Raw genomic sequence first — 22,898 nt, 5'->3', positions numbered from 1 at the left:
GTTAAAGTTTTAATCGCAACAATATAACGATTATGTTAATTTGCGATGCATTTTAAACGTTATGTTCTTGAGTGTAAAGCTTAAATTTAAATGATCTGCGGCTCTCTTTGATGCTAGCGCGACTGTCGGCGCCTCTGCTAAGTATGCTAATTTAGACAATTGGCCCAATAACGGGTCGCTGATGAATGGCGAAATCCTCAGCTCAGGGTCATTTGATATAACATATATTTAAACGGAAAAAAGTGGACGATTCTTTTTTGCCTTTGCGTCTGTCTCATCTAGCGCAGAGAAAATAGTCATAGCAAAGTAGTTCTCGATTGGATATTATGTGTTTACTTTAGAGTTTGATTTTCAACATAACGTACGCAAATATACATTCATTTATTCGTATTCAGTACATCATAATTAGCAGGCAGCTCATTACACATGTACAAAATCCTGTTTACAAAAGGTGCAAGCAGGAACGAATTTTTTGTGTTGTTTTTCTATGCAAATTCAGCGAAACAGCTAGGCTGTACCTAGGCAATTATCATGATAATCAATGGGCCGCATCTCGAATTCCATTCAAATTCGGAATCCCTTTTATGTTAGCTGCACGTCCGTCTCCGCAGCCGGTCGGGACACATCTGCATTGGAATGCGCAGTTTTGTTGCGTTCCACGGGGTACCGTTAAATTTAAATTTGTTTACAAGGTTACGTGTGCGCGCACGCGGTATGCGCGGCGGACTGACGAATGACAGGTGACGTCGGCGCCGCAAAGGGCTCCCGCACACTGCATAAATATCATCTAGATTCTAAGCCAAGAATTTTATATTGCCTTTAATTAGTCCCTCGTCAAAAGAAATTACTATGCATGGCAAACATGAGTATTTTAATTATATTCATTGAAATAAAAACTGTGTTCCACTGTTTGAAGAATGTTTTTAATGGCCGGCTTTTTACCATTAAGGTTCACGTACGGTTTCCTTTTCAACCAATTTCCGTCTGTGTTTTTACGTTTCATGTTTAATCCACTAAAGACACTTTTTTGCACTAGGGTACCTAATTACCTATTCAGGTATATGATTAATATGTTAATGTAAGGCTATAAAAGTGAACGCACCCACCTAATTCTTAGTGCCTTCTAAAATTAATAACTTACTTAATGACTAAAATAAATGATACTAGAAAATTCCTTTTTTTATTGTAAATTAACGATATAATGTGTTCAAAATTCTATAGAAATCATAGCGAGGATTGTCTTAATCTGTTCACTTGAAGCTCTCGAATGTTCGAGGGCCCATGGTCCATATTGCTCGGCTGGTGTGACGCTCAATAGTGTGGCACTAACGTATGGAGGCTGGACTACTTACTGTTAAATGGGAGAAAAGTATGGAATAAAAATTGCTGGGTAAATAAAAATAGTGACAAATGTTGCAATCGAAGCTACTTTCAAAATTTTGCTAGCTGACTATTTCCTGTCGTAATATTTTGAGAATCTTCAACATTTAATGCCATTAAGTCAACACGAATTTCTTCGTCTTACAATCTCAGAGTTCACATCTTTAATTAACATACGAATGACAAATTTTATATGATATATATTCCTGATTTCTTTCACCAAGGGTGAGATAAAGAATGATACCCAAACATTTCGTATTTTTAGCACTCTCCGTTCTCTATTAAAATTAATAAGCAGGCTGCCAAAGTACTATGTACCTGTAATTAGTGCTCACGATCATAAAAAATTATCGACTCGTTTAACACATTACCATAAAATTATGTAGTTATAATAAGTTAGTGTTGCCGTACCTAATCAATTCAAAGTAGTCATTACCAGTTACTAAAATGCTACATCAGTTTAAACGGAAATGCTTTATTCAACATAGATTTCAATCTCAAATTACGCGTCGCAATGGTAATATCGAAGTTTGAATTCAACACGCGTGGTTAATCAACTTATGAGAGCTTTATCCCGTGGTTTTTCTCCGAGTGTGCATCGCCATGTATGTAAAGGTATGTAGGCGAAGTCGCGACAATATCTCATAGGCGCCACGCACATAAAACTGCAGGGACATAAAACCATTCGTTAGCTAAACGATCGTGGAAGCTGTTTGCTGAACAGTTGCCCGCAATCCTGTATGATAAGTGCGTGTGTGAACCAGGCCTCTGCTAATGCTGCTGCTAACAGTATGTGACACGGGGAAACGGGGGAACTGGTTCTCTATAGGAAATAATGATGACATTCCATTTCAATTAAGATTATTGTTTATGTTATTGAAGCTGAGATTCTTCTTATTTTAGCGAATTAGAACGTTGATTTATGAATGTAGAGCGTCAATGATTAATTTAGCAGCTAAAATATATTTTACAGTTATACCTGATGGCAAGATGAATCAAATTTCGTACTAAATAATTAGCGTATTGACTGTATAATTTAATAATTTCCTACTTTCCTGCGGGCTGCGTAGATCAGTTGTGAACATTGGTGATTGGAAACAACTTTTAAGGTTTTTTTTGGTAATGTTATAAATTTTTGATATAATAAATTATCGGATATAAAAAGTATACTGAAGTTCATTACTTATTATTGTTTACAATGACTAGATATAAGATACTGGGAAAATATCGCAAAAAGCATACGAACACATTATATCGATTTATTCTTATCCCTATATGAATGATGTCAGACAGTGCGAATAAAATATAAATACGTCACAAGTAAAGTTTCCCCTCGGATGTGGGCATTTCGTAGAATGCGTAATAAGCAAGCTATGCAGTGAATGTTAAGTCGGAGGGAGCTAGGGAACGGACGACACAGACGCGACGGGTTCCACAGCAAATGTATACGCAAATATTTGTTCACTTTCTCTACGTTAAATAAGTTAAATAGATTGATTTGAAGTATCGTTTTAAATATGTTATCTATATTTAAGATCACATCTATCATTTTGTTTTATAATAAAACTTGTCTTAAAAGTATTAAAGTCACATAGATCACATCACATCATTCACGCCATAATTATTTGGAAGTTCCTTCTAGTTATTATTTTTAAAAGGGCCTATTTTGTCATGAAATGTATTTTCATCGGTATTGTTTTCGTATTTCATATTAGGTAAGGATATTTACAGTACTACAGTGCGTAGTTATTCCTCGTCATGAATTTGCACAGCATTTATCAGGATGCAGCACGTAATGACAGTACGTCAACACCAGTGAATAAATATCCCATAAAGCGAAAGAAACATTCTAAGTATAAGTTAAAACACGCACCAGAGATGAGCCGTATCAATTTTTTGCGACACCACAAATCCCTCGCCGACGGCTTGGGGTAAAATATTCGCTTCTGTGAGGAATAACAAGGCCGGTGGACCGCCGAGGATTACGGCACAATGTTATGGGTTTTCTTTTATAAATATTTTTTGGATTTGTACTTATTATATTTTTAGTTTATTATGTTCATTATAAGATCATTTAACGAGCTGTCTCATCGACTAAGATAAGAAAAGAAATTTTGTTAATTAAATAAGATTAATTACCCAGTATTACCAAATATATACGTATAAGTAACAACCGATGTAAATAGGAAAATAAACCATTGATTACAAACATAAACATACAGTAATATAGTAGGTATGTTATTCACGTTAAATCTGATCTTCGTTTACCAAATTTACGACGATAATTTAAGAAGCATCAACAATTTAAGTAACCAATTCGACAATCCACGTAAAAATATAAAAGGAAAAACGTACAAAAACGCAGCTCTTGTTCGCAAAAAGCGTGTCTCGGCCGCGATGTATATTGTATGAGTAGCTGAATTTCAAGTGTTTTTTCAGCTCTAATGGATTGCCCCGGCCCCGCCACCGCCCGATAAATATCTCACGGTAATCCCAAGGATACGTGCGGTAAAAAACTGAAAATATCCTATCGTTTTTATGTAATAGCTATTTGGAATTGATGATCTCCTTGGATCGCTGACTGTAATTAAAGCTTAACTTAGTGTATTTGAATTCGAGTTGCCTTTGATGGAAATGTACAATGTTAGTATCTTCGCTATTAATAACATCTTTCATCATTAAACATAATTATTTATAAAACCAACCATTTAACTCTGCTATAATTATAAAAAATTATATAAACTTTGTGTAAACAGTGATAACCTCTTGAATCGGTACCTCACTATTTCATAATCACATTTCTCCATGATGTACAGCAGATGCAGTAGTGGGAATTCAACAAGAGAATGATATTGACAGTGTCTAAGATATATATTGTATAATAATGACAGTGTCCATAAACTAAGCTTTAACATTTTTTTTTAACTGAATATCTTATGTTGCCCAACTACAATATGAAAACATGATAAACAAAATTTGTCTACATAGTAAGAAAAAAAATTATCAATGAAGTATCGTATCCTAATATTAATCTATATTTTATCCACATTGAAGTGAGCAACCGAAGATCATCACGTATCTTGTGACAATACATATATTGTCAATCGAGCATAGTCACGGCACGAAGGCGCAGATAACTATATAGTTTCTAGGTAAACGAAGGTTACCATAAACACCGTAGAATTTGTTCCCTCCCACCACATTAAACAATTTGTGACATCCCTTCCTCTTGCCTCGCTCGGCTTAACAGCGCCGAGTCATCGCTGAAGTATTTATCAAGACCTCACTTTCAGTGGGTATTCCTTAACGCAACTTTATGATAATAGAATTGATTGATTGCCAACTCACGTTATACGGTTACTTAGTCACTGACTTGTAAACGAAAATTTTATTTATGGTCTGCGCTGAATGCCTCGGATTTTATCAATATAGCTAGACGGCTAGAAAAATGCTACAATAAAGTAACTAGGGCATGCTTTGATTGGGTCGTTTGTAATTATAAGAGTCGATGTCTAAAGCCAATAATTATTTGTAACTCTGATGTATATTTTGTAGACTTATAAAAGATAACTATGATAACAAAACTTATGCTTTAATTAAGCAAGCACCTTATCTACTTATTACTGATGAATTAATAGTCATAAAATTGAAAGATAACTTTAAATTCAAAACAATTGTGCGAAAAAACGAAAGAGTTTATTATTTTAAAGAATATCTATTACTTTAATCAAATGCAGTCAATTTTAAATATTGTGGTCATCAATAATAATGACAGTCATAATATTATTATAACAATGATGTTGACATTAGCCGAGTTTCAGACAACACTCTTAATGGCAATATCGAGTTGAGGCGAGGTGATCCATCACTTATTGGTAATGCTGAACCCTTTAATTACCTTCCACTTACCTAATAGCCTATGTTTGGATGGCAGTATAATGGATCAAAGGTTATTTATTTTTTTCTCTATAATAGGGCTGCAAATAAGGTTAGCATTGTTACTAGGCAGGTTATCTGTGATAAGTATAACTTTAAGAAGAAAAAAGAACGTGTCCCTCATATAAATGATAATAATATGATAGTATTTATTTAAGGTATTAAGATTTTTCACAATTTTATATCCACGTCACAAAAAGACACATTATCACGAGCTAATAACCAACGCAATTACAATATTATATCAATTTTACAGCCTTCAGCGAAACAATAAACAGCGACGGGTACTCTCATCGCTTTATTTGTAAATAACATTTTTTCGTAATTACCGTGATGTTATGAGGATGGTGGTTGTGTGAGCTAGGACATAACGTGCTGTGGACGCGCCGCGCGCCGTCAAACAGCGATAAAAGATTGAGTGCGTCACGCCTCGCGGCCATTCCGCCGTAACAACCGGACAATATCGCTCTTAACATTTGTACCCGCTTTATTGCAATACCAACCATTTTTTATAAACTTGCAATGGCGTGAAACAATATTATATGATCCTGATTACTATATAGCAACTTTATGTGCGTATGGTTGTCACGACAACAACCTAAAAAAATCGCATAACATGATAATACTGCCGCAAAATTACAAGAAAAGCAACAGTCACTCGATTGAGATTATCCTTAATTTTGGTGTGCGAAACATTCCATAATAAAACGCATATTCTAGATCCCAAAATATCCTAACTATTAAAAGCGTCTTATTATAAACGAGGCAATCTTTTATTGTAGGGTGATCTTAAGGATATGAGAAATCACAACTTTAATATTAACATTAAAACGAAATAACAAAGACTTTAACCGGCATTATGTTCGAATAAAATATTTTGATGGCGGGCGACACGCGGACTCAAAATCATATCGTGTAACGACCGGCTCGATGCAAGTAATGGGCGCCCGGGATGTAACCGTAATAGTAAAATGAGCTTATTATCACATAAAATTCCTTTTACTGGAACACAATGAAACGGGATATCGTTTGTCAAATGTCTCAATAACTTCATAAAATGCTAATAGTCGCTAATCCATAACATTAGTGTTAGCTAGATTGACATTTCCGTTTTTTTACAGCGCTACGTGCTTTGAATGTATGTAATTGTAAATTGAGCACCTGTCACAATCCATTGGCCACTCTGCTGACGTGGACATGTGGTGTAAACTCTATTAAGGGCGCAATTCAAATCGTCGGACGCTCCCCTTGTAGTTATAAGAAAAATATTTTTTTACCAGAGTACACCCTTGTGCGGTTTTACTAGTTTAAATCTAATATAGTGTAAGAGCGACACACGGTCTGGGAGGGAGCTTTACAAATAAACATAGGGAAGCGACAGGTACATAGCTACGTTTAAGAATTCAAGAAACGCAGGCGCAATTTTTATACCGATACAAATGTAATCGCTTCTTTGATATTTGTTATGTAAATATGTAAATAATGAAATTAACAATAATCTTTATTAATACAAAAAAAAGACGTTAGTTAGATTCCTATATCTGTATCTAATACTATAAAATGACCTATAGTTATATGTATAATCTAATATTAACTGCGGGTTTAAGTTTTATATTACCTTCTCTTCGACTATAAATGTAAAATCTCTCAAATTGCGCAGACTCCAATGCTAGGGGTCGGAAACGATGTGAAAATTTAAACTTAATCCCCTGCATTGTGCACTACGGTCAGGACAATGTGCTATTTACATTTATTGCACTTGTTATGCGAAAATAATGCTTTTCACACACGTAATAAGTGTTGCAGAATGTTTCATGAATTTTTTTCTCAATCGTAATGGTCACTTATATTGAATTGTTACTTTATATTTTTTGTTAAGATTATCGTGTCGTGGGAGTGTGTACCATTATCCAGAGCTATAGAATTCTAACCGTTTCTAATTGGGCAGTAACAATTGTATAACATTATTCGTGAGTGGGACTTTTTGCCACCTTTATAATCAAATAATATTGCGAAGATCTACGAGTACTTAACATGTTTTAATTTTCTACAGTTCGTAACAATTACTTTTTGGTCTGGCTTCGTATAGAAACGCAGAATTCTTTAAATTATTATCCCCATTACGTAAAAACACAACAAAACCATTGAGTAACGCGATCCTTTGAACGAAAATCGCCGCACACCTTCACAAATCGTAATCCTCTTAGAAAACATTTCCAATTTAAAAAGAATTCCTTTCATCCCTCAGAGGAGGGCACGCGTAAAAAATAAAGGAAAAGCGACAGGCTTATACCTACGCACGAGTATATGTGTACCTACGGCATACATACGGCAGGGTCCGCTCCTCGATCCCTTACAGGTCGTCGGTTCTTCCGTCGAGAAAGCATCTATTGAAACTCCACTCAGCCCGTGTTAGCTGCCTATTTAGTATAAAAAGGGTCGAGGATTTTGGGATATTTTTTATCCAAGGCCACCCCGGCCCACCTCCCCACACCTTGTGCTCAGGCGAAACCTTTATCGTTTAGTTGCGATCCAATTGTTATAAAGTTTTATTTATTGCCGTTTCCTGATATACCTACTTGACAAAAAATTTAACATTTATGCAATTATGCAGATATCCAGATAGTTAGTTATCTATATCGTTTTTTATAGAGCATATTAAAAGCAGATACATTGTTTTCTCTAATGTGTTGTATTGGAGTACCAACTACCAAGTCAGAAAAAATACAGAGATGAGTTTCAAACTCACCTTTTTTATTGCAAAAGGTTTTAATATGTATATTGTGCAAATAAAAAAATATAATCATTATGAAAAAAACATCATTTATACAATAATATTAATGAACAAAATGAGAATGAGACTCTTTTCCATATTTTTACTTTCTTTACAGAGAATGTTTAATATTTTCTTTAATTTTCGTTACGTTATAATATGTCTATGCTTTAACTCGCCAGCATAACTGAAGTGTTCATTATCAAAGAGTTAAAATAAATGAACTCCAGCTATCCTTAGTACAAACTTTTTAAGACAAGCATTCGTATTAAATTTGATAAATGCGTGAGCAACTAATTGCAATTGCAATATTTCCCCTGCAATTCCCCAACCCCAAAACATTTCAAATATTTAAAGGTCGAAATGTGATCGCAGCTCGAAGGCCGAGTGACGCACAATTGGATCACACGAGCGGTTGAGACCGCCTCGATCCATCCGACTTCACTCAAATCTACTTATCCAAGCAAATTCGATTTCAATAGCCCTAAGTAAACTTAAATTTGTATCAATTTGGCATAGCTCAGTTGTTACTTTTCCCAAGCGAAATTTTTATTATCTAAATAACATTGGGAACTCGAAATAATGCGGCAAGAAAGTAAAATAGCTGTGTAAAAACAATGTATTTTGATCAAAAAACAGATGTGTATTTAAGCTAAAATTTAGAGTATTCTCATCTAGTTAACATACCAGGAAAGAATAAATTTGAGGAAGGAACACAATTCGACAACTTGCTATGTGAACGCAATGATAAATTATGAGGAAAAGTTTATGCGAAATACCAACAGTAGACTGGCAATTCACAAAAAGCGAATTTAATCGTCCTGGGATCGGTTAACCCACGTTACACCACCAGCGTTCCCAGCGGACAACTCCGACTTTCCGCAAAGAAAATAGCAATCAAAATTTGATTTACCGCCACCCGCGGCCATATATCAAACCTCTCTAATCCGAACTCGGAGAAAGCCTCAGATCTAAGGGGATACATGTCGAATTGAAAATCTAGCATTGTTTTATATTATTTATGACTTAAAACTTCAACTAACTTTCGTAAGATGAATAATTCCACAGATGATAATAATCATTACCAGTAAGATAGTGCCCTTAGTAGGAATTAAAGCATTCAAGGTATTCATAATAGTAAAGAGAACAGTAATTATCGATTATGCAAATAATATTCAATAGGTAATAAGAGAAATGGTTGTTTTTTGCAGAAATAGGCCCACATTCCATAGCTTGTTTTACATCCTCTATCGAATTTCTGTCCACAAAATGTAGCGAACCGTCGCTCAATATTCAGTGGCATATAAAACCAAATTGGACTTTTTGATCAGCCACCAAATATTCTATGCCGCTCGTCGGTATCCTATACATAAAGAATGAAGCTCCATCTTCAGAATATAATGTTTACCAAACGATGCGATCTTGCTTACAAATGGAATTTTAGATATGATCAGTTTTAATATTTTATATGAGCGCGAGCGTGACTAAATCTATCTGCTACAATCAAGGATCAGTGAACGTTTGAAGCCCCCAACAACTGAAAGCAATTTTGGGATATTCTCTTCACCAATAGATTTACTAGTTTACTCAATTATGTTAAAACATAAACATTCAATGCTTAGTACAAAAAACTTTTCCCTATTTCTATCAGCCGCTATAATAATAATATGTATCAATTTTCAACATCAAACAACCAGCACCACTTAAATAATAGAGATAAAAGTAAAGTAATAAAACGAGATTATGAGGAAAGTAACAAAACTAGTATTCCCCGCCGAGAGGACAATTTTGCATCGAGATCGATCGCCGGAGGGTGCAGGAGGGCCGGTGAGGAATGTCGCATTAGGGAGTTTGCATGGGGTCACGGTAAGCCGTTTCCGATAAGGCCCCGAACTTGGACGTTTCTTTTAGTCCCGATAGTCAATACTCGCTTATCTGCCCGCCGCAGTCGCCTGCACCGTGCGTGACGCGAATAATGCAAGCCGTACGCCGTACGCCGTACGCTCCCCAAATTGAAATTATTTTTCTATAACGCACGCGACATAACGATATTTCTACACTGGACTATAGAAATGTAGACAGACAATTTGCCAATGATGAATGTTTTAAAATTACTAATATTATGATTCTAAGTTTCTTTGTTACTTACTATTTTTTATAGGTAGTACTTTAAACGGCAAACATCATGAATATCATTCCCATGTTATCTGAGATGATGAAAACGAAAATAGATCGATTAATTGTAAACTTAAACGAGCTTGTTAAAATTGTTTTCTAGGGATCAAGCTAACGTAGGTAAATTGACGCATAAGAGCCTCATAACTAATGCTTCAACGTTTTGTACCTGTTTCCCATTCCCATTTTAAAAATGAACACAAGTTGCAAATACGGACTGAACATATAATGGAAAGATCATGTATCATTCTAATTATAATGATAAAGAGACTTTGATACTTGTAAATAAGAATACGCTTTCAAGTAGGTATACAAGCAGTCCTCACACGATTAGGATTATACTAAACAAAAAACTCACAAGATTGAGATCTCGAGTGTCTCCTCATGATAAATAACAGTTTCCCCGCTTTTTACCCGGTGAGGGTGTCACGCAAAAAAATGAATAAGGAAATTTACCTAATGGTCCCGATTCTTTATTCTTTATCGCCATTGTGAGTGGACAAAGCTGTAATGGAGGGTTGACGTGAGAGGACTACCGTGGATACTTCTATTCACTACAATTTTTTGCGAGTATTTGCGGGAAAATCGTTAGGAAACATTTTGAGATATGACGTTTATTAACATGAGGTCTTAGTAAAGAATATTCAGTGAATGAGTTTAGACTTTGTAAAATTTTGTGAAATAATATAATTCTTTAGATTTGTGCTGTTACTCATACGTAGTAGAAAAATCAAATGATTGATGAATTTATAACTACTATTTAAACAGAACTAATTTGGAAAACCGTCTTTGAATAAGAAAATAATTCTAATAAGCTCCAATTATCATCTGTATGAGAACAGTTATCTATTTCTGTTTAAGAGAAATTAAAGGATAGGCTCAAAGGAGGCCTGTGTCCTAGCAATGGGAATATATATTAGCTGTTGATGATGATGATAATTATAAATGTTTAATTTTGATTTCCGGCTTCGATACTTCCGGCCCTTAGTTAACTTTTTAACCTATCCAAAAAATAACTTAAAAATTATAATTCTATAGACCGTATATTTAAGGAAATTAATGCATCACTGTCTGTAATAAAATACCACATTAAAAGCCGTTTCGTACTTTTCGTGTTAATCGCGCACGGACAGATGAACGTGAGTTTATAATATGTACCGAACTAATAACTTAGTATATTATTAATTACAAAATTAATCTTCATTTTGAGAAAAAATTAAATACGAATTGTTCGCCCGGCTTCGCCCGTGGTTCATACATAGCCTATGTCACTCGATCAATTTGCAACTTTCTAATGGAATTTTTAATATCGGTCCAGTAGTTTTCATGTGTAAACATTACAATCATACTTTTTTTATATTTCCTGATTAAAATATTAGTATAAAATATAGATAAATCACTTGAACACTTTTCAACATTATAATATAAAAAAAAAAATCTGTAATGTAAATCTTCTTATATATAAAATTCTCGTGTCACAATGTTAGTCTCTATACTCCTCCGAAACGGCTTGACCGATTCCTCTGAAATTTGGTAAGGATATTAGGTAGGTCTGAGAAGAGATAAGAGTAAGGCAGAACAGCGTTTGCCGGGTGCAGCTAGTTTAATGTAATAGTCTTTAAAAAAAAATCTTTAATGAAAAATAATTCAATGCTATAAAAAATCAAAGGTATACTATAAATTTGTTCAAGAAAAGAAACAAAATTGTGTAATGAATTGAAAGAAAAAAGAAATAAATTTATTGTCTTTAAACACACAACACAATTGGAAAAAGTTGTTAAGCACATCATATTATTCTGTTATGTATTGTACCACACTATTTCTATTTATTTGATGAAGATTATACCTATTGCCTGTACAGACTAAACAGAATAATGTTATTAATAGCAACTTTGTTTCATTCACATAATTTATAAATAATTTAAATAAATCAAACACAATGCCAAAAATATTTTTCTTATTAGAAATTATTCAATTATTTCCTCCATGAAGATTAGACATATCAATAAAAATTATAAGCACATCATTATAAATGATATTTTCATTAAATTATATTGTGAGTACATTTTTCTAATTATAAATTATTTTTATTTACCAACTCATTTATTTATTTATTTTTCTTAGAAGAACATAAGGAATGGCAAATAAAACTATGAATCATTTATACATTACTTAAATCAAGATCTAGAAGAAATTCATCATGTGTTATCCAGAATAGTGGTTGGGTAAATTAATTTCCATAAAATTTTCATATAACCTAGATATCTTTTTGTTTTTTAAATTTGTTAATTTTAATTTTTAGCTATCAACAATCTGAACGAAAATAAATAGAATAAGACTTACCAAAGAAAAAAAAAATCATATTTCCAACGCACACTATACTGCAATCTACACTCATATACAAATATTTTATGTTTCATTAAGTTATTTGAATTGTATATACAGGAAAACATTTAAGTTGTTAAGTATGCAAATAGCAGACAAGCTGTTGGTATGATAGTTTAAATTGTACTGCAGTCACTCGGAGAGACTCCGTCTCATGGATCCCTTGTAGCCCAACAGAACTTTGGACGAATAAAATCTAAATTTACAAATCTCTAACCTGCCATTGGCCAGCAAGCCCCTTACCCCTTTGCGCGTGTGCTAAAAAATGAAAGGGTTAAAAAAGCTACCCCTTTTTTATCTCACCCTTTATATTTGCATCACTTTTTTCTCTCCATTGAGTTAGGGAGCAGTGTTCTTTATTTTTATTTTGATACATATCAATATAAAAAAAAAATCAACATCTACAAATTAAAAAGCACACTTTTTATTTTAATATACAGGTACTAACGAATTTGATCTTAATATTTCAACAACAAATATTTAAAAATCTTATATCTACAAATCTAGAAGAAATAAACTGTAATTGGTATTTGACAAACATAAGGAATGCCAAAAGAACCCATATACATGCTCAAAAATCCCAGACTTAATATAGTATACAAAATAAATACCTAATTCATTGGCTTGTATTCTAATATTTCATATTTTTCAATGTTTTTTTGCAATTAATTTATAACATTATCTTTTTATACAGTAAATTGAAAAAACATTCACGTATTCATTATATTTAATATCGGAAAAACATATCAGATAATTATAGAAAATTCAGATAATTATTTAATCCAAGTTCCAATTTCCAACGTCAAAATTTAGCGCGAACTTTTTATATCTGACTGCCGTCGTTTCGATCTACGTTAATCTACTACATTAATTAAATTATTGATAAAAAAATATAAAATGTATTATGAAAATTTCATTATCTCCATCCGTTATTTTAATTAAAATAGTATTATGTTTATAAATGAAAGCAAATGTTTAGTAAAATCATACAATTTGTCAACATATAATGTCACCAATAAGTTTCCTTTGAATTAAACTCATATGTACGAAGATAAATTCACAAACATACGTTTTTAATAATATAATATAATTTAAAATACGATTTTCAATTTATATCAATACATAAATTTAATTTTTTGCAGCCTTGCCTGTGCGCTGTCAAATATGTCAACTCTCAACTGTCAAGTGTCAAAAAAATCTAAGATTTGTAGATTGTGATTTGTGATTTTAAATCAATCACTTTAATTTAATTAATATTTATTACTTGTTTTATATATAGAAATATTTAAAAATGACTCTTTACCATTTCGGAAATTGTTTAGCATTAGTTTATGCGCCATATCACATGGCCTACAAATATTCTGGAATGTAAGCATTATTATCTAGGTTACACAAACTTTTTATTATAAATTATTTTAAGCTTTATTTTTTCGTTGTAGATCTGAGTACGCTACGCTGTCGAAATGTGTGTATGCCGGTGGACTATATATTTTCACTCAGCTGTGCAAAATGTTACTTCTAGCAACGTTCTTTCCAGATTACGATAACACACAAGCTAATGGAGAATATGATGTTCTTCTAGTAAGTAATGAGGTTTTTCACAATACGTATTTTGTTAAGTATATATTAAGTATGTGTAAGTATGTATTGGTATATTATGGTTAAAAATACCTTTTTAGAGCACAAGTAAACAGGCTTTATGTAAGGTGGGTGATATTAGCCATAAACATTTGTATGTTATGATTTAATTGGATTGATTTAATGATTTAATTGAATTTAACTGACAAATGAAGCATTATCTGAATTGGTCTGGATTTTGCTGTCGGTTTTTGCATTAAAATCACCTTCAAATTATTGGATATAAACAAGATTTGTTGTTAATTTCAGGAAATTCTCAAGGCTACTGTAGACTTAGCAGACTTGCTAGGTCTGTACTTTGCCATCAACTCCGTGCCTGGAAAAGGACATGCAAAAATCTTGACAGCAGCAATAGGTTGGGCCAGTGCAGAAGTAAGAAAAATTACACATTGTAAACATTATCTCCTCAGTTCAGGCTCTATATGAATACAACTCACCTTCTTGGTTGGCATTAATAAAATTAGCTAATCTAAATTGGTCTGTAATAAGAGAAAACTACAAGAATATGGTGATCCACTTTTTCATGTGATTCTGGATCTGGACCTAAAAAGCTTATATAGATGCATTCAAGAATATCCTAATAACTGCTGTTTGTAAAGTCACAAACTATTATAGTAAGAAATTTATGCCCTATCCACCCTACCCAACCCTCGTAAGTAAAAAATGAAACAATTATACTATCAAGTGAATATAATGAGTTAAGTAGTCAAAATATTTTTTTATTTTATTTTGACTCTTGTTTGTGTTATGTAATTTATTCTTCATTTATCATCTTTCCTCACAACTATATTAATAAATGTTGCATTTTTTCAGGTGATAGTCACCCGCAGTGTACTCCTGTGGGTGGGAGCCCGTGGCTCTGAATTTGATTGGCGATATGTTCGCTCCTGTGCTGAGTCAAATGTAGCTCTCCTGCAACATGCTTCCACAGCAGCTCTAGTATGGTTGTGGACTCGCAGCGATCTACCCAAAAAACATTCCCCCATAGTCATCACCCTCCTTGCCCTGTCGCCATACAGAAGTTTAATAGAAGATGCAGTAGCCAGTGTGCTGTCTCTCAGTGCTTGGGCGCTCCTGGCAGTGCGGGCTGCTCATGCGTCTGTGGTTGGTCTGACTGCATTAGCTATGTATGCAGTATTAGCTCAACAAATTGGAATTTAATTTATTATATTTTAAAAAGAGTGCATGTTAGTTTATTTGGTGTATGCGTAAGTTATAATAAAGATGTGTTGTGGCTAGAATGCATTTTCAAATATTGGTTTTCTTTCATAGTCAGTGTTTGCATTATGTGTTTATATTTTGTAAAAAAAAAATGTTGCAATTGGTATTTTTTTCTTATAGTAAGTAATTTTTCATTACATACACTAGCTGTGACCCGCGGTTGAAACCGCGTAAGTCCGTATCCCGTAGGAATATCGGTATAAAAAGTGTCTATGTGTTATTTCAGTTGTCCAGCTATCTACGAAGCAAAATAGTATTATTATTCACCAATAGATGTCAGGAAAAAAAACACGAATATGACATTATTTCAGTTGTCCAGCTATCTACGAAGCAAAATAGTATTATTATTCACCAATAGATGTCAGGAAAAAAAAACACGAATATGACATTTTCTAAAAAAAAATTCCTAGCTAGATCGATTTATCGCCCCCGAAACCCCCTGTATACTAAATTTCATGAAAATCGTTGAAGCCGAATTGCTCGTTTAAAGGTATAAGATATCACATTTCATTTTAATCCTCAAATTGTACTTATGAACAATAATAAGAAATTAAAAAAATGGTTTCAATAAATCAGAGGTTTTCATAGATTTAAAATAATGCTAAAATTGAATATAATGGATTTTAGTATTTTTTTATGTAGATGATAAACAATACTTGATACAAAAAAAAACAAATTAAATCTTGAGTTATTCTTATCGTGAATTATTTTCATTTTAAACCAAAATAAACCATTGAAGACTTAAAAGGAATGTTCAGATTTAAACAACTAAGTACCTATTTTTTTGCCTCTATACCTTAGTTCATTTTTTATTATATGATGCTCTATTTTTATACAATTAATTTTAAGCAATAATAAATGCTAAATAATTAACTGCAATAGGCACGTAATAATAAGAATACCCTTATAGGGTATTCTTTAGAGCTTTACATCAATTTTCGTTTTCCGAGGAAGACTCAGACTACTTCTTTTTCCTTTTTGGCTTGGTACAAAGCAAAGAGGTCATGATTTTTAAGATGATTATAATACAGTAATAAAAAATTTAAAGTGAAATACCATACTATGATACTTAATGTCAAAAGACTTCGTATTCATTTGATTAATTATCTAGAAAAAGCTAAAAAAAAATTTTGACATACGTCACGAGTGACAATTACAGCCGAAGCTTGCAAATTATGTTTTATGTTCTATATTGTTTTTATACTTGTTTCCAGTTTCAACGCAACAAAACTATATTCCAAAATGAGAGTGTGATCATCAACAATATTTGATTAGATTCTTTTATAACTAAGGCTCATTTTCCACGTGTGGTGTTCTATAAAAAGTTGTTTACGAATGACGCTACGAGCTCATGTTTAATTTACCATCTATCCATCACTAAGAACATTTATATTTTGAAACGATAACCTTTAACATTTTATTCATAAATTTCCTTGACAAATTAAGTGAAAATGTGAACAGTGCTAAGTGTCGAGAATTATTTCTATTGGGTATGTCGTGACGAAACTGTAACAATAATGTTAACGGTATTATTGGTGGCACTCCTATTTGCAATATCGAACGCAGACGTCGAGACGCATTGTAGTAATAGTTCAGATACGAGCCTTACTTTCGTGCCAGCAAATGATGGCGTGGATGGGAGATATCGTGTGGAATGGTGTACGACGCCTAAATCGAAGGACAAGGTGACGAGCTGGGAGCTCACGTTACGCTGCAAAGAAAATACCACCGAGGACAAATGCCATGGCGATGCCTTCCTGTATGTGAGACAGGGTCACTCGTTTTTCAACAAAGATGTGAATATTACAAATTTAAATTGTACTAATGTAAGTGAAATGATTTTCCTGATTTATTGTTATGTAAATTGAACAAGTCTCGATGACACTACCTCTTTGTTGTAACAATTTGCAGGTATGTTTCGCTACTAACCTTGATCTGATATTCAATGGTACTTGTTACTTAGTGAAAACATTCCTACACTATGGAAAGATCAGCGGCAGTCCGGAAGATCATCTGTTTTATATTACAAATGCATATCCCAAGGAACGTTTTACTAACAGTGACACCAGGATTTCCATACAGAGCTTTAACAAGTAAGGTGTTTTCTTTTATCATCACCATCATTGTCAGCCCATATATGTTTTCACTACTGGGACACAGTGTCACATGTTGTCAAACTTTTTGTTTTTGGACATGACGGTTTCCTCAAGACATTTTCCTTCACCGTTTTAAGCAGTGGTGATCCACATGGGCAGATAAATTGAAAAATTAATTTATTTCCTGCACGCTTGCCTCGCTCTGTCTCCAACCCAGACTAATCAATTTTAAAGTCCGAGTTTCTCAGCACTGAGTCACCACTTTTTTTTTTTATGTCATAGCGGGCAACTGCGCTGGTGGTTTGCCTGATGGTAAGCGTTCACCACCACCCATGAACATTCGCAAAGGTAGTGCCTCTACGAATGTGCTGCCCGCCTTTATGGGGTAAGGGAAAAGAAAAGGATTAAAGACTGGAAAGAAGGAATGGACTGGGTTGGGTGGGAAAAGGAAACGGGCCACTGTTTTCTTTAATAATTTTATATTGATTAATGTTTGACTGATATATTGAATAGAAATAGGTAAATATTAAGTAGTAAAAAGTTAGGGTAAATAAGTAACCACACTATCATTTAAGGTGTTTTAAAATTTTATTGTTTGTTCAATTGTAAGTTAATGACTTAAATATTTAGAAAACAAAGTAATAAATGAATATAAAGAGAAAATACTAAGTTATAAAAACATAAAGATAATAATATAATCTAATTTTAATCTGTAAATTTTAGAAACTTGAAAATCAATGGTATGTAGAAAACACAAAAAACTTAAAACTTGAACAAACCTAATCTAAAATACATGAAATTATGTCCCTTTTATTATTAATTGTAGTGTGAGTGCAAATGATATGTCAAAATAATTATACCTTGAAATTTAAATATATTTCATTCACTACTACTTAATTATTATTTTTTTTTTTTTTGTATTTAAATTAGAATATTAAACAGCTAGCAATAACAAGTTGTTTGTATAAGGTCATTCAAGGTAAAGTATTGTTCGGCATTCAAACATAAAACTTCTAGTTGCTTGTGTTTAAATTGATGACTGTAATAATAAATATTATGAGTAAAGCAATTCACTAAAGCTCTTTTAGCTTATTTTAATACAAACATGATAATCTTTGTTTGTTAGTTTCAAAGGCCGATTTTGAAGATAGATTTTTAACTATGTAAGGCCATATTATTTATGAAAACTCTATTGCATAACTGTTATTTATGCATGCATACTGCATACAAAGTAGATTTGTATTACTTTTCTAGTAAAAGTAACTGTTATATAACATGATATATATTTCAAAAATAAAATTTGGGCCCATATAAACATTTTATCCATGGTATTTCAGTGAACAGCTCACAGTCATGTGGTTCTTGAGCTACATCCCAGCAACTGACTACACAATGAGCTTATGTGTGCTATCCAACACTACTAATGATGAGGTAAGTTTCAATTTTACTATAATTAATGTAATATGAAAGTTTTTCTCCACAACCTAGATTATGATAACATTAGTTCTATAGTTAAATGAGTACCTCCTTAAACAAAAAAGGAAAAAAAATATCCTTTTATAACAGTCCGCTGATATATTGTAAAGGTGCTTATCATTTTTGTTTCTTAAAACTTCCCAAAGCACTCTTCTGGTCTATTGTCTTCTAGTGGTCTGCCTATTTACATTTTTGTTTCCTGTCTTCAGAGTTATGAGAAGAATCTTCTGAGTCTTACTTCTGATGCTGCCACCCTTTACTTTGTCTTTTCTTTTGATGCCAGTCATGCTCTTTTCCATGGCCATTCCAACACAGAGTTTAAGTGTTATGTTTTTTGCTAAACCACATGTTTCGCTTCCATATGTTAACGCAGATAGTATGCATGTCTTAAATAATTAGCTTTTTTATTGAGACGTGCATAATTCTACTGCTAAACCATGTATCACCTTACTTAGGTCATAATTTTTTTTCGCAAATAATACACTATCATCAGCAAAGTAGGTAGGTGCTAGCATTCGGCCATAAATAGTTATGCCCATGTTTTTCCATTTCATATTCCTTCCATTTCCAATACATCTAAAAAGAATGTGGGTAAAAGGGGTTCACCCTGTCTCACGCCTTTTTGTAGTGTAAACCTACTTCGTTTTCTAGTTGGATACAAGTCAAACTGCCTTAGTAAATTTTCTTTATAATTCTTATGTATTTTCTATATGCAACTTCCTTAATGCTTGAGAATTTTTTTATACTTAGCTGATATTTGAGTGAAAAAAAATTATGTGTTGATAGAGCAATATTAGGTTCAACTTAAAGGCCACGTTTTGTTTGAAAAAAGAATTTTTGATGGTAAAAAATTAAATAGACGGTTCCAAGAAGGATTTTTGTTGAAATAAATAGTTGATGACATACACGCATTTCCGGACTTCCCCAGCGAGAGCGCGTAACGCTAATCTTGGCAGCCGCTCGCGGGTTTCACTTGAATACAGGCCCAATACGACACGCTATCTGACTATCACAATTTGATCGATTTTTTCTTTTCTTTATAATCTCTGTTTTTCGCGCACTCATTTTGCCACAATTTATTCGATTGCTTAGATCTGTTATTACTTACGAATGAAAACTGAGCGGTGGATTGCAAGACTTGGGTTTTTATACAATTATTATTTTTGTGGGATACCTACGGCTTCTACCAATTTATTTGAGATTCTTTGTGTTTTTCCTTATTACGTCAACTGTATGTACCAGTCACAATGCCGTCAAAATTTGTTAAGTCATTTTTACTAATGTTTTTAATCATAAACATACATATTATGATTATAAATACTCTAAGATTAAGTCAATAAGGAAAAGAATCAACAATTGTCAAATACATATAATAACTATACGCTTGTAAGGAAAGCATTATTACAAAGCGCCGTTTCCGAATCATAACAATATCGTTGTTTGGTTCACCCTTAACCTTTCGTAAATATTTAACCCACTCAGTCTCTAGTAGGAAAAAGTGTTTGTTATTTGCTCGAGACGTGTGGTTATAATTGCATAAATTAAGAATCAAAAGATTTCGGTTGTTCAAAACATTAAGTAAAGTAACATTGTTTCCATTTTGGTAGACTCATCAGTTCAGAGGGGAGCGTTACAAACCAGCTTTTTGATTTAGGTTTAAACCCGCAGGATATTATAACAATGAATACACTGTTCTAACATAAATGCTTAGGTATGTTCTTTTGGTCCTAGGCCATTTTCGCTTACAAGGAATCATACATGTGCTGTTAATTAGCAGGATAAAATTGATTGCCTGAAAAATGCTAATTAAAATTTAAAGGCGCTAGCTGTAGCCTGCTACGCTTCACTAATTTTTTAATTGTATGTTGAGTGGACCAGAAATGAGCACAAATAGCTTATATTTTGGCGGATAATACTTTTTTTTGTCATGCATAGTATATCCCCCAAATATGCGTATTCCTTACTTATAACTTTTTATTAACATATAACATCAACGCCACCGCCTCAAGCGGACGGTTTTTAATGTATTCAAGGACTGAATCGAAGAACACAAATAAACCGACCCAATTAGGATCTCGCTAATTTCATCGATCGTAAAATCCATACAGTATCAATAATGTAGGCATGTGATTGTATGGTAGGGGCCACGTTGGAGCGGACTTTTGCCGATCTGTACGCGATTTATTTATTATATTATTGTCTGTTATCTCTACGTTTCGAACACTTCAGACATTACAATAACCCTATAAAATATTTTTAATTTCTAGTAATTGCAATTTGAATGTCTGTATGTCAATATATTACATGCATGTATAGGCATAGCACGAGAATGTCCGCATATTTCACTTTCGTATATTATAATCTGACAAAAAATGACGCGGAAGGTAAATTATAAGCAAACTAGCTGTCCCGGCGAACTTCGTTACGCCATAGAATATTGTTTTGACATATTTTCCCCATCGTTCTCACCTTTTAAACCTTCCCTAGACCTCCACGGACATATCAAGACCAAAATAAGAGAAATCCGTTCAGCCGTTCTCGAGTTTTAGCGAGACTAACGAACAGCAATTGATTTTTATATATAAGATAATATAATGGATTTAAATTTTTCGGCAGTTTTCAATCTCGTGAGTTACATTTATAATCTGACGATTTTTACGATCATGTCGTCGTTAGATTTCTTCAGTGATTCCTTCCCAGTCCATTCCTTTTTTATTACTTATGATAGCTTGTTCAATATCATTCAATTAAGAATGATCAAATTGAGTAGATTTGCGGCACGGCCTCTTAAATCTTCCCTAGTTATTATTAATGCATCAAAACAAACAAAATTTATCACAATCAGATTTTCACGAGTTTTAACGAGACTAGCGAACAGCTATTGATTTTTAAGGAAAATGTAATTTGTAATAAAATATTTGTATGTTATATTCGTTAGTGAACAATACATTTAAATAATATTATTTATATATTATATATTCACTGATAGCCGTTTTAAGCAAAGCGAGATTTGAGCTATCATTTATGCTATTTATTTATTCATATATCAGCTATTTACGTCATCCTATGACGGGATTTCGCATTATGTAGTTAATGTTAATGCCAATTATATAAAATTATCAAAGCGCGGATATATTCAAATTTTTGTGAGCATTCGCTTATCGGAGTATATATTATATATATATATATATGTGTGTGTGTGTATTTATATTGTTTTTTTTATCTCTTACGACTTACGATTACATGAAGATGTTGACGAATTGTTTATTTGGAGAGTTGCATGTAATTAAATAATTATTTTGTCAATCGTCCGATCGGAGTACTCATTGATATGGAACGGATTACAAGGTTGAATAATAAGTAATAGATAATCTCCATAAAGTAATAAAACCGGGAAACCAAATTAAGACTTTTCTGTCTAATTTCTACTAGAGTTTTGATTATATCTGAGTAATACTGACGTTTATTTAATACGATACCGATTCGATAACAAAATATATAATTAATAAGGGTGAAAGTGTTGGTGGTAATATATTTAATGATAAATTAGAAAGTAAAAAAAAGTAGAAAAAAAAGAAAACACATTGATACACCCTTTTTTGTTGTTGTAATGCTGAAAGTATAAATGTTAAGTATATTAAGAATGTTGTGGACGCTTATAATTAGTACATGTGCCAGACCAATTGTTTTTGTAATGTTTATGCATGAATGTTCTGTATATCTACTGTTGCGATCCCAATAAATAAAATACCTAGTCTTGCCATAAATATTGTAATAAAGAAAAAAGAAAATTGTTAACTGCAAATAACATTTATTAC

At 32.9% G+C, this 22,898-nt stretch overlaps 2 protein-coding genes across 2 annotated transcripts in view; both read left to right on the top strand.

Moving 5' to 3' along the window:
* Positions 1-13,835: 13,835 nt before the first annotated feature.
* LOC119834258 (transmembrane protein 147) lies at positions 13,836-15,540 on the top strand. The gene is made up of 4 exons (XM_038358594.1): positions 13,836-14,017; positions 14,089-14,230; positions 14,537-14,659; positions 15,101-15,540. Exons 1-4 carry the CDS (start codon positions 13,941-13,943, stop codon positions 15,446-15,448), a joined length of 690 nt encoding a protein of 229 aa, XP_038214522.1. The 5' UTR covers positions 13,836-13,940; the 3' UTR covers positions 15,449-15,540.
* Positions 15,541-16,656: 1,116 nt separating this feature from the next.
* LOC119834380 overlaps positions 16,657-22,898 on the top strand; it is a 12,774-nt gene continuing 6,532 nt past the window's right edge. Inside the window, exons 1-3 of the mRNA XM_038358724.1 lie at positions 16,657-17,334; positions 17,420-17,601; positions 18,942-19,035. Of these exons, the coding sequence (XP_038214652.1) occupies positions 17,026-17,334; positions 17,420-17,601; positions 18,942-19,035 (585 nt within the window). The 5' untranslated portion in view covers positions 16,657-17,025. The remainder of the gene's footprint in view (positions 17,335-17,419; positions 17,602-18,941; positions 19,036-22,898) is intronic.

Source organism: Zerene cesonia, chromosome 19, assembly GCF_012273895.1.
Source record: "Zerene cesonia ecotype Mississippi chromosome 19, Zerene_cesonia_1.1, whole genome shotgun sequence".
Lineage (NCBI taxonomy): Eukaryota > Metazoa > Arthropoda > Insecta > Lepidoptera > Pieridae > Zerene > Zerene cesonia.
Note: the sequence above shows the minus strand (reverse complement) of the source record. Positions and strands in the feature narration are given on the sequence as shown.